This window comes from Accipiter gentilis, chromosome 9 (assembly GCF_929443795.1).
Source record: "Accipiter gentilis chromosome 9, bAccGen1.1, whole genome shotgun sequence".
In the NCBI taxonomy this organism is placed as follows: domain Eukaryota; kingdom Metazoa; phylum Chordata; class Aves; order Accipitriformes; family Accipitridae; genus Astur; species Astur gentilis.
Window position 1 is genome coordinate 43,797,779 of NC_064888.1, and position 12,465 is coordinate 43,810,243.

General features: G+C 42.0%; 1 protein-coding gene across 1 annotated transcript in view; it reads left to right on the plus strand.

The window, feature by feature from the left end:
• The first annotated feature begins 11,082 nt into the window (after nucleotides 1-11,082).
• LRRC27 (leucine rich repeat containing 27) overlaps nucleotides 11,083-12,465 on the plus strand; it is a 31,475-nt gene continuing 30,092 nt past the window's right edge. The window contains 3 exon segments of the mRNA XM_049810459.1: nucleotides 11,083-11,244; nucleotides 11,246-11,296; nucleotides 11,639-11,769. Of these exon segments, the coding sequence (XP_049666416.1) occupies nucleotides 11,083-11,244; nucleotides 11,246-11,296; nucleotides 11,639-11,769 (344 nt within the window).

A 12,465-nucleotide genomic window follows, 5' to 3' on the forward strand; every position in this document is an offset into this window, starting at 1 on the left:
ATGTGAAGACAGCCACATTGATTTTTATTTGACAATTGTAATAAAATAACGACTTGATTTAAATTAGCGGTTAGCTTGGAAAGTCAAATGTTTTTCTTGTATAGACATTCCACAGCGTTTCAGAAGCTGCCTCGCTGTGGAGATCTTTATTGCGCTGCGTCTGAAGATGTTACGTGGGAAGTCTCAATACAGAGAAGAAAAACAAGCCTGAGGTTAGTCCTTTAGGCCTGAAATGACAGTTCTCACTGATCACCGCAACAGGTACAATACAAGAAACCAAACAAAAGCTAGAAAAAGAGTTAGTGCCAGAACATCCATCTTTTCCCCAGGTAGAACACGAGCCCCGAGGAGGTGCAGAAGCCCAGAACCAGATGTCCCACCACCTCTCAAAAACAGCACCTCCCGCTGCACTGCCGAGTCCCTCGCTCGACTGGCTGAAGCCTCCAAGACTTGCTTCAGGGCTTTAAAACAGTCACCCAGGTGCCTCGTTTTCCCAGAAGCATGTCCTGAAGATCTCTGTTTTCTTCCATAAACTACTGGGCCTGCGACTTTACTTGCAAGTAGTCAGGAGAAAAGCGCATCCCACAGCCACCGCCAGAGTCTGCCAACACGCAAATAGCAAAGTAGGCAACTGTTCCATTCGGCTGCATGAACTGTTCACACATATGGAGGGCGAGCTCTGATGAGGAGCCTTATGCTGCATTTTTGTTCTGTGTAGCACTATGTAATGGAAAAGCCACATCACCTAAATGATCAGTCTTTGTATCTCGCTAGCTCTAGGGAGTTCCTGCTCTTTTGTCGGTGATAAAACTCGGGATTGCTGCAAAGCTCCTCAGTAAAAGAATTCATCCCAAGTCACTACAAACTTTGCAGGATGCTGAGCTATAATGTGCTTGTGACCCCGGTTTTAATGCCTTGTTGAATTGAAATGTCTCATGGAAAGTCTCATTAAATGCATTTCTTAGAAATAACTTATAATGTTAGCAGACCACATCAGAAATGTCAAGGCGAGTGACAACTCTTTAACCATTACATTGTATATGCTACACCATCCATAAATACTTTCATCATTTCTGAGATGCCACTTCCTAAGTTTTAATTTAAAATTTATGCTGTTTTCTTTCATAGCATGTTTTAAAATGAATATGTTAGTTATTGTACTCTTTACAGAAAATTTGCTAGGAGTTAGTCATTATTTAAAAGAGCCTGAAAGTTGTAAAAGGATTACAATTGAAAGGTGTAATTTAAGAGCAATTTTCCAAAGGCAAAGAATAGTTCTTAAAGAATATTTCTCTGAGAAATCAGAAAGAATCACTCTCAAATAAAAAGATAGAACACTTTTATACAAGACAGTAATTTTTGCTTTGTTTAGGGATAGGTTTGTTTTTAAATATACTGCAAATCTCTGAGCTATCAGCTTTCACTCCTCCCTTTCTCTTGCCTTTACATTCTGTAGGAAAAGTATGAAAGATGCCATCAAACGGCTTCAGCCTGTCTGCCATTCAGTTGTCATTTCTCTCTCACTCTCCACTAATATTTGGACAATCAAATCCATAGCATAGAATCATATTCTTTTCCTGAGAAGTCTGCAAGATGTAGTGTAGAAAGAAAAAGTGAGAAATAAGGATGTGATTGTCCCAATACTAGAGGAGGGTTTAATTCCACCACATTTCTTCATTCCTGTACCTGTGAAATGGAAGAAGGTGCAGCATGGGGCTTTGTTTCATTTTTGCTTCATTAGAAATGTAGTAAGTAGTTTTACCTTCAGAGAGGTAAGTTGAATAGGAGACAAAAAAAAGACCTTTTAAGTTGCTTTGGGTTTTTTTTTTGGTGCTACTCAGAATGCTACGAAGCGCTGCTGAAAATTCTTAATAATAATATAGGCTAAGTAAAACTAGGTCCTCTCGTTTACTCCTGCTTTCTAGGAAGTCAACAACAGGCATACATACATGTCTTAACAAACACCTAACAAATCCCAAGAAAATTATCATCTTGCTATCATCCTCATGATGAGGTCTGCCAGTCCACGAGGCCCACCTAATTGCATAGCCAAGACAATCAGAATTTTAGTCTTGTTTTTTAAGGGAAGACCTGTCTGATATCTAAACCCATCCATAATTATGGAGGCTTTACTCTGCTCAGAATGAAACAGCAGGAGCTGCCCTGAAGACTACCAGGAGTTTGGTCCTGTGCCCATTACTCACCACGAGAGCCACTGACTTCTCCTTGGGGTTCTACGGGAAGAAGATGTCCATGTTTGAAACCTAAGCCCTGTTTTAACCTAAACCAGAAAACTGGGTGAGGTTTATCATGAATTGAATCAGACAGTTCTTGTCAGGTGTAAATTAACTTGATTTTTGCCCTCTGCTTTGATTTGGGAGAGGATATTCTTACACTAAATACCAAACCTGGCATTTGGAGGCTGTTGTGCCATGCTAGCGCCTTTTGACCTGCCACCAATAAAGATGGTAGAACCAAGAAATAAAAGAGTTTAGAAAAGTTCCTCCAGACTTCTGTGGCATGGCAAAGAATATGGGCCACTAACAATGGTGTTTGGCTGTATTTTCTGCTCGGAAATTATGTTTTGATTATCTAAATTGTTTGTGATGTTCCAGTTTGAAAAACAGTATTTTTACTTGTGGTCTTAAGTCATACCTGACAATATCTGAATGATGAAAAGGAGAACGTGTTGGAGGGGAAATGAGAGACATATGAACACTGACTTTGGGGGATGCGTGGAAGGAAAAGAGGAGAAAAACAACACTGTCATTAAACATGGTGTTTCTTATACAGGTTCTAAATCATTTAGCGGTGGTCTTTCCTTTGGGCAAAAACTGCCACAGCTGCTCACTTCATTAGGAAAAGTGAAATCTGTATTTAATTTGCAAATATTTATCACAAATGGTGTTATATAAGCTTTTCAATTTTCAATATTTTAACACAATTGCAAATAAATTCCAATTTATTCAGAATTCTAACTCTCCATCTACTCTCGAGTAATTCAGATGGAGCTCTGTTGTTGTCTCCTCCTCTGTAACACCAGAAATTGAGAGAAGGACGAAATGCTTACTGTTTCAGATCAGTTTGGGAACCAGAGAATGCTGGGTCACGATTGCCTGAGCAGTCATTTACAATGGTGCAAAATTAGCGCCAAAAATGCTAAATTTAGCCCTCCTGTTTTCTCTCAGACAACAGTATTTGCTCTCACCCCCATGCAAGTGTGCTGGAGGTCCAAACAGACATGCCTTCGTTATTTCTGCAGCAGTATCGTATTATTTTTCTACTTCTAAAACTTGAAAACAAGGTTCCCTTTCAGTTCAGTGGGCACTTGCGTCTGATTCCACTATTCAAAACCAGCGTAGTAACGTGCAATGAAAGATGTTGATCCCCTCAGTGAACAACTGCACGTCAAGAGTATCAATGCAGGTTACCCACCACAGTGACACACTTACAGTCATCTTATGAAAATGTCCATTCAGTAATTAATACTAATCCTGCAGGAGGAAAAAAGTAAAATACAAAAACTGCTCTGTAGTGGTCCAATATAGGAAAGGGAAATGGAGATAAGATTCTGTCATCTTACATCTCCTGGTCTCCAGGGAAACAGAGATCCACTTCAGTTTTGAAATGAGGAACTTTAATTAAAAGCTGACTTTTACAATGATTTATTCTTCAAGACATCTTTAGATGTAACTAACTAAACCTCTAAGGGGGAAACATGCAAGCTGGGTGACCAAAAGGGGTATTAGGAGCAGACTGTTCTTAAAACCACTAAGAATTCATTACTCCTTTTTTCTATTTTTTCCTCTTCCATGTTCCATTCTTCTTTTTGTGTTTTATATTATACTAAGAGACAATTAGACATTTTATTAGTGAAAGTCTTGGGGATACTATATGCATGTCTGTTTCTCCTGGAAACTGTTAATATACAACAGTTCTGGTGATTTTCTTAAATCAGAAAAGAAAGAAAACCTGCGAGAAAGTTTGATTCTTTCTAGGTAAAGCAGGAGAAAAACCTTAGGCAAACCAGAACTGTTGTGGTCAGTCGTGCGTACAAAGTCCATCTAGTCTGCCATCCTGCTCGATGATAGCTAGCTAATGCTGGGTATTGCAGGAGGGGATGGTACAACGCCTGCAAAGCAGACAGAGCTAAAAGCAAGCTGCACTCCAAAATGGGTGTCATCCTGCTCTCCTACTGTGGAAATGGATTCAAACCTGAAGCACATGCATTTATATTGTACTTCAAGGGATATGATGGTGGAAAATCAGCTGATCAAAGCATATATGACTACTGACTAGACTATAGACAAGATGCTACGTAATAGCCCTATTGCAGCCTTGGAAAGATGATGCTTCCATGACTGTGTTTCACCTGGATGTAAGCAGAGACTTGCGAAAGGCAAGGGGAGACTTGCAAAAGGCAGAGCAACCACTCTTATGTTTGGAAGAGTTTGTCTTTTCCCATCTGTGTTTACTTTTGCATATTCTCTCTTTTCTCACGGATTCCAAGCAATTGGAGTTTTCTTTCATTTCACCAGCCATGAAATCATCTCTAACTTTAAGGAATTACATATGCTGAACCCAACTCATCAGGTTTTTGTATAACCAGTACCACCTATATTGTGTCTCATCAAAATCACACTGACATTCAACAGGCAAAGCCAACGTGCATTCATTTAACTGGGAGACATGATACCTGTTCTAATCTAGGACAGGCCAAATAAATCCTTTACAAAATTCCAGGATTGTTCTTTTAATCAAATAATTTGTATCAGGAATTATTTCATCCAATTGTTCTCAAATGCCTCAGTTCTGCAAGTGAATGAGTATCCTTTGAGGAATGACTGATCATTCTCATTCCCAAGCATCACAAGCTTTTGTATCGTGTCAAAATTTGTATGAGAGAAATGACGATAATATTTCAACTTTTGTTTGTTGATCTCACACTTCAATTAAGAGTATGCATGCTGCAGTTTACCACATTATGCTCCACTGGTAGCTATTACTTACGGTTCCCTTTCTGTCTTTTTACTGGTTGCGTGGCACGGTGATCGTTTTCTTCTTTCATCACTGTAGATCAGGATCAAGTTCCCTTGTATCAGTGAAGTTATCCTGAATAAAACCAGTGTAAGTAAAAATAGAACTGCCTGAAGTAGCATTACATTCTTTATGGTTATCAGTTCTCAGTGAGCTGATGAAAATGGTTTCTAAACAAAAATGCTACCAATTATCACAAAACTGCAAAGAAGCCAAATATTAGAAGACACTGCTAATTTAGGCATAGAAACAAGGGGGCCAATATACCATGATATTACACTCCTGATAAAAGCCCTTTATTGAATATAATGGCTATAATTGCAACATGTTTAAGATGATGAGAGGAATATTACTGTGATTCTTAAAATTCACATGCCTTCTTCATCAAGAAGGTCTTTAGAGAAAAGCCTGTTTATTTTTAAAAGTTCCTCTAAAAGGGCACATAATTTTTTCAATAAACATTACATAAGGGGGAAACGTCACACATTTTCCTATCATTAGTGTTTCTGTAAATAGTGCCAATTCTATTTTTAAGGATGCTAATAGTAATCACACTGATCCAGCTGTTTCAAAGTCTTTTAACACCACCACAGTTAACTAATAACCTTCTCCTATTAGGATCACCTGCAGTGGCCCGCAATAAGCATGAACAGGCAGGAACAGCTGTTATGCAACCTTAAAACTAGAAGCTTGTCCAGACTGGTCGAAGAGGGGTTACTCTTTTCATTGCAGGGCAGGGCTCCTGTTGATTCCACAGCTGCCAGCTATAGTGCAGAGGGATTACATGCCTTTTACCAGCTGGTGCTCAAACCCATAGAGTGATAAAAGTGCCTGCCTCCCTCACTGTTAACTGTCTTCTTTTTAAGCTGTTGAGGTAAGTGTGTGCTAGTTCAGTAGCTTTTTTTGGTTTGGCCTTTTACAGTGTAAAATATATATACTGCTTAATTTTCTGTATATTGTAATGCTTTCTCTTGCTTAATCCTGTGAAAGAGTGATTTTTATCTCTGGTACTATTTCAGCAATTCAGCCCTTTCAATTTTTGGTGACTTCTGCCTCTGTTTGTTTTTTTGTTTTTCCTTTCATTTACATGTCTGTTTGCTTTTCTGCTTATGTTATTTATTTATTTAGGTTAACCAAATGTTTTGCTAAGAAATTAAGACCATATGTTACTATATTCTAATAAGATGCATTCTTAGAATTCACTCATCTAGTTCCTTCATTTATGGGAATATTAAAAAAATCCATATAAAGCTATAGAGAGTAGTTTTATATAGAAAGCAATGATTTTTCTTGTATTATTCAGTGTCCCTTCCTTTAGAAAGATGAGAAAAAAACCTTTGCTGCTTAACTTATCTGAAGTCAAATGTAAATAAAACTTGTGCCTGCCAAGCTGAACAAGTAGCTGGGCAGAAAAGCTGAATGCTTCTCTCTGAAGCTTGGTTATCACTTGCAACTTTGTAAGGTGATGTGGTACCCTTAAAGTCCATAATCAAACAATTCTCCTGGATGAGTATCTCTGGCACCATTCTTTCTGTCAGTCACATCAATCTATGACACTCTTGAGAAGTGTTGGTGGTATCGACAGATACAATAGTGACCAAGCACTGTAAAGACATCAGTTTTGCTTCACAGTGCCCTAGGGTGGCCATAATACACATGAAGAGAAGCCTGTTCAGGCCATGGCTGAGTCATAGGAGACAGCTGGCCTCTGTGCTTCGGTGCCAGGGCAATATGTGATGACATGTGGGGGCAGCTTCCCTCTGTTCCAAGGGTACTGGTGCATTAGAAGTGCAGCATCTTTGAAACCAGGACTAGGGATGAAGGAGGGCTGTGATTCAGTGTCGACCCCAGAATATTTGATTCTGAGCCCTCTGCATGAAGACTCAACAGCTTAGAACCTGACAAGAGATCAGAGCCCAAGTTTGGTCTTCTCTGAGATTGATATCCTTTAAAAAAAGAAAAGAAAAAAAATAAAATCTTGTGATTCAGTCAAATGAAAGATGGCACTTCCTTTCTCTACCCAGCAAACCAGCTGAGTCCAAAAGTAGAGACTGATACATCTTTGGAGATAATCTGGCAATCACTTTGGTCCATCATGAAGTCTTTTAGTGTCACTGCAGGTGAAGGATTAAAAAAAAAAAACAAAACCACAAAAAACCTAACACCTATGGGAAAATCTTCTTTCAACGTCCAGACAGGCTCTATGTTTGCCAAAAGGCACAAATGCAGGTCTTCAGCAAACCCATGCAAGCTCTTGGCCATCGCTGTTCCTCCTTGTTCTGACATCACTTCTCTGTGAAATGCTAGTGCTAAGATGACTGTTCCAGGTGGAGACCTGACTGCATTTCAACATGCTGGGTCAAGATCTCGCCATGTTTGGACAAGGCTGTTACTGCAGCCTGCCCTTGGGATATTTCTGTCTGCACAGCAATTGCATGGTTTTCTCTTTGTGCATTCAATCCCTGGGTGGATTTTGCTTCTAGGAGGGAACTCCCAATACAAAAAGCTGAAACCCCCAGTTATCCCCCAAGATCAGAAAGGATCTATAGAGAATATTGCTTGAAATATGCATATTGGCTGTTGCTTTGCAACTGAAGTTTGTAACTCTGGCTTACTAAAAGTAAAATGAACCTATTGAGGGATATATTTATTGACTTTTGATCTATTAATTCTTTTTGCCTTCTCATTAGATCAAATCTTCCTAGATGCTGTTATGTTATAGAAACGGTATTATGCTCCTGTGCTGATGCTGCATAGAGAACTCAAGCTTCAGCGAGAAGGCCGAACTGGACAACCAGATTTGAAAAAGACACATTGAAACTTCTGATATAAGATGATTTACTTAGGTCGGGTATCTTTCCAGATTCACTTTCTCTCTGAAATGCCTATGAAAGTGTTTCTCCATTGCTACTGTGTTACAGAATTCTAAACAGAATGCTGAGATCAAAACTAGCTGAAATAATCCCCTCTCTAAATAATGGAATTATGTCATTGGTTTCAATCCTAATGTATTTTCTTATGTAATCTTAAATTATCCTAAAATATTTTTGGTTTTGCATAAACAAATGCAGAGCAATACTTCTTTTAGTACAGCTTTGCCATTGATCCATTTTTTTTAAATTTCCACAAATTTTGCCCTCTGGTTTATAAACATTGCTCATAATTAAGATTTAATCACCTAAGTAGCCTCAAAGAAAATCTATTCCTGGAAAAGCATAATAAAATAACTAGTCATACCTGCTTTTTTCTTAAAATCAGCAGTAGTAGTCTAATTAGTAGAATCTTTATTTTCAAAGTGGAGGTGTGTTCAAGGCTGAGGAAGAGGTGCTTTGTCTTATTGAGCCCTGATAACGGTGTATTTTCCAGAAGCTGGCGGCCCTGTAACAAAACAAATGTGAAGATTCAGGCCTATTTAGTTATGCATTTAAGCCAACTGTTCCCCTGAAAACAGCAGTATTGTAGGTCACTGCAGGACAACAGGGGTTTTTTTTGTTGTTGTGGGGTTTTTGGGGTTGTTTATGCTTTGTTGGGTTTTCTCCCCAAAATCCCTATAAAATGGAAGTTTTCAGGGTTCAACAAGCTCTACTACAAAAGGGGCTCCTGGCCGGAGAGTCTTTGGAGGTGAGAAGTTCCTAAATGAGGGGATTGTTCCAAGTGAGCCAAGGTGAGAACAATTCTAAACTAACTTGTTTGCCTCAAAATATAATTGCCAAGGCTGTGTATTTTGCCATGTGATAGTTCTTACAGTTAGTGAGATGCTCCTTGCTATGGAGTGCAATATGCATCTGAGGTTACAGACTATAATAAAATGTGTTGGCTTCTTTTCTATGAATAATAATAAAAAAAAGCTTCTGTAAGGAAATAGCTTCTAAAGGAATCCCACTAAAATAGCTTTGTTTTCTCATTTCACTTATTAAGCACAGTATGTCAGGGAAAAAAAAAATCATGTATCTAAACTCTGGAACTTAATTTTGTGTATTTTAAACCCTAGTAATGCTACTGATCAAACTTGGTCAGGTCACTGGGAACATAATTATCTGGATTTGTAAGATTAAGTACCCTGTGTCTTGGATTTCTACCATCATGCTAATTAAGAACATATTTTTATTTCAGACTGATACAACCCCCGGTGAATCTCTGTGTTATTCACCCCACTGCAGAGAGGCCCTGTGGGGATGCTGCCACTTAAGAAGAGCCAGTGACCATCCCTGACAGGGCTGAGCTGCCGGGAGGGTTTTCCTGGGGGGGTTCTTTCCAAGGCTGGTGCCTTTTCCTCTGGATTCCCCCCCCCCCCCCCGTGACTTCCCCAAACAGGGAGACCTGCCGACAGAGCTGCTTAATTTGGGTGAGGGATGTGGGCCCTGGAAGACAAACCAGTAAGTAGTAATAATGGGAAATGGAGGCTTGGGCGGCTGACCCAGCAGCGAGGAGATGAACCCCCACACCAAACCCAGCCAACGACGAGCACGGCGTGGGGCTGCTGGAAGGGTCGAGCAGGTGCTCGGAGGGTGCAGGTACTTCTGTTTAGTCGCTGAACAACGTGCGTTTACCTGTTTGGGCCGGAGATACTGCAGGGCCCTTTCAGGTAGCGTGAGGGTTTCCATTCCAGTCACGGCAAATGGAGGCCCTGCTCAGGCCAGCAGCTGCCCCGCGGTTCCCCACGTTCGGAGGCGGCGGGTCAGTCCGTCCCGGCCCCGGTTCTCCTCCCCGGGCACCCCGCCGGCTAGGGGTACCGGGGGCCGCCCTCAGCGAGGCGCGGCAGCCCTGGACACCCGCGCCGGGCGGCAGCTGTGCCCCTGCCCCGGGCGGGGATGGGGGGGGAGGCCGCCTGCCCGTTGCCGCGGAGACGCGGGCCCGGCCGAGCGGCGCCTCCAACCGCCCGCGGCCCGGCCCGGTCCGCGGAGCCGATCGCGGGCTTCCTGCAGGCGGACGGGGGCCGGTGCCGCGCCTGCGTGCGGTGCGGGGCATCGCGGAGCCGCGGAAAAGCCGCAGGCAGCGCGGTGGGAGCCGCCGCCGGGGCACTCCCGGGGCGAGGGCCCGCCGCCGTTCCCGCCTCCCCTCTGGAGACCTGAGGCGAGGGTGACCGGAGCGGCGTGTGTCGGGCGGGTAGAGCCCTCTCGGGCCTGGAGGTAACAAGGAGAGTGGCTGAGCACCTCGCTAGGACCCTAGCGTGGGCTAAAATCGGTAGAAAGACTGCAACCGAGAATGGCTTTTTTTTTTTTTTTTTCCTTGCGTTGGTTGGTTTTTAGGGTGGATAGAGCTGCACGTCGGCCCTGGGGCCGCGAGGGCCAGGGAGACCCTCCCGGGAGTGCAGGCGGGTGTGGGTTGAGGAGCTGTAGGTTTGCTGGGCGCTGGAGAACCGGGCGGCCGTCGGACCCGTCAGCCAGTGCCGCGAAGCCACCGCCTGGCAGCAGCTCCGAGCCGAGCTCTGGGGAAAAGGAGGTCAGGGAAGGCCGCAGCGCCTGGGGAGGCCCGTGCTCCAGCGCGGGCGAAGCAGCTGAGGCCCTTACGGCACCCACGTCCTTCCCAATGAGCTGGGAAGGCTCCCCAAAACCTCGCTATGCTCTGTACCCTGACGAGGGACTGCGGTCAGTCATGAGTGCCCGTATTGGAGCTAGTAGAACGGGGGGAAGGAGGTGTTGATGAGGGGAGTCCGAGAGGGCAGGACTGTGTGCTGTCAGAAGGGAGGTTATTTAACGCACATAGGCGCATCAGTGTTTCTGCCAAGCCTACGTATGATGTGATGTGGGGGAAACGTAGCCGCAAGGGCCAGTCAGTGATTTTTCCTCTTTACTATGCCTTCAAATACGTATTATGATAAATTGTATTGTTATTATAAGTGTGTATGTCTATGAAGAACACTGACTGTTTTGTGTCATACAAAGAGTACATAGCACTGGGGATAACCTGCAGATTAATAACATAAAAAAGAAACTTGCATCACGTATGCTCTTTCCAAAATACATTACTGTTTTTCTCAGCTCCTGACTTGCCTTCAGCTGATCAGTTTGAATTACTGAGACAGTATTCCAGGCTTGCTGACAAATGGATGACAGCTATTCTAAAGAGTTTAATGGCAGTGGTGATGATTTTGGAGCCAAACATCTCAAAAAGAGAAATTTGTCCGGTTCTAATTCATCAAAAGAGACCAGGAGAGCTGTTGAACAGCGTCTGTCATCATCTTCAAGTACTCTTGATGTCAGCAGAAAAAAATATTAAGCATCTTACTAAGGAAATATATAGACTGCCCAGCATAAAGGTGAGTAACTTGTTATGAGTAGTTCTGATACCTTTGGCTTGAGTACAGCACAGAGCAGTTCAGGGCTCATTGCTTTATCAGATGAGTGGAAAAGCTACAGACTCTTAGTTATGATCTTTAATCTCTGGTTTTGGGTTTGTTTGGGGTTTTTTTAAGAAAAAGTCTTTGAATAAATCACTTCCATTTGTAATTTACAGAGTTGTGTATCCTTTAATCCCCTTTAACAGTGTTCTTTCCATAAAAGCATAGAGCAGTTTACGGTTTTCACAGTCAACATTTTGCATGCCAAGGAACGGCCACTTTCTTTCTGGATTTAAAAATTTTTATGTTTTTCTCTGGTAGTACTTTCATCTGGAAGGAAATGTCATATCAACAGTTCCTGAGGATTTATTTCGAAAGCTGCCACATCTTGTTTGGCTGGATCTCCGGTATAACAAGATTAAAGCTCTCCCCCCTGGAGTCAGGTACCACAGGTAAGATCATTGGTCATACAGCTAATCTAATAACAATTGTATTTGTCTTCTATATGCCTTTACTGTAATTTCATTGTAACAGCCAGACTTTTATATGCTTTTATTTGGCGTTGACCTCAGTGCAGGAGAGTGGTAAATAAGCTTAATTTTGTTTACTAAAACTCAGATGAACTGAAAGGTCCAATTAATATTATATAGTGAATTTCTAAACTCTTTTATCTTGAGAAATGTAAGACCTGTTAGTCTTTGCATGAAAGTTTTGCAACACTTTCATTTTACGGACTGTAGGTGACTATTTTTATAGCATGGTAGGGGAGGTAAAAACAGGGACCCACAGTTACAAACCTCATGTCGCTCCAAAGTGACGATCAAGGACAGTTTAGTCAAAGAACGTTACCCATTAATCTGGTTTTGATGGTTCTCTGACATGGTATTAACTGTTGGAAGGATTAATTGGCTGTCACTGATTCAGATGGAGTGTGCGAGGAAGAAAGTCCACCAGGTTGCCGTGACCCTGAAAAGTGCACTTGCTTCTACATTGCCATGATCACCAAAGCTAACTTCTCGCCAGTGTTTTTTTTTATTGTCCTTGGACAATTCTTTGCTTCTTACTCCAGAAGTGGAAGACCACAAATCACAATATATGGTAATTAACAGGAACAAAGAAATTCTTTTGTTACTGGAAGGAAAAAAAAA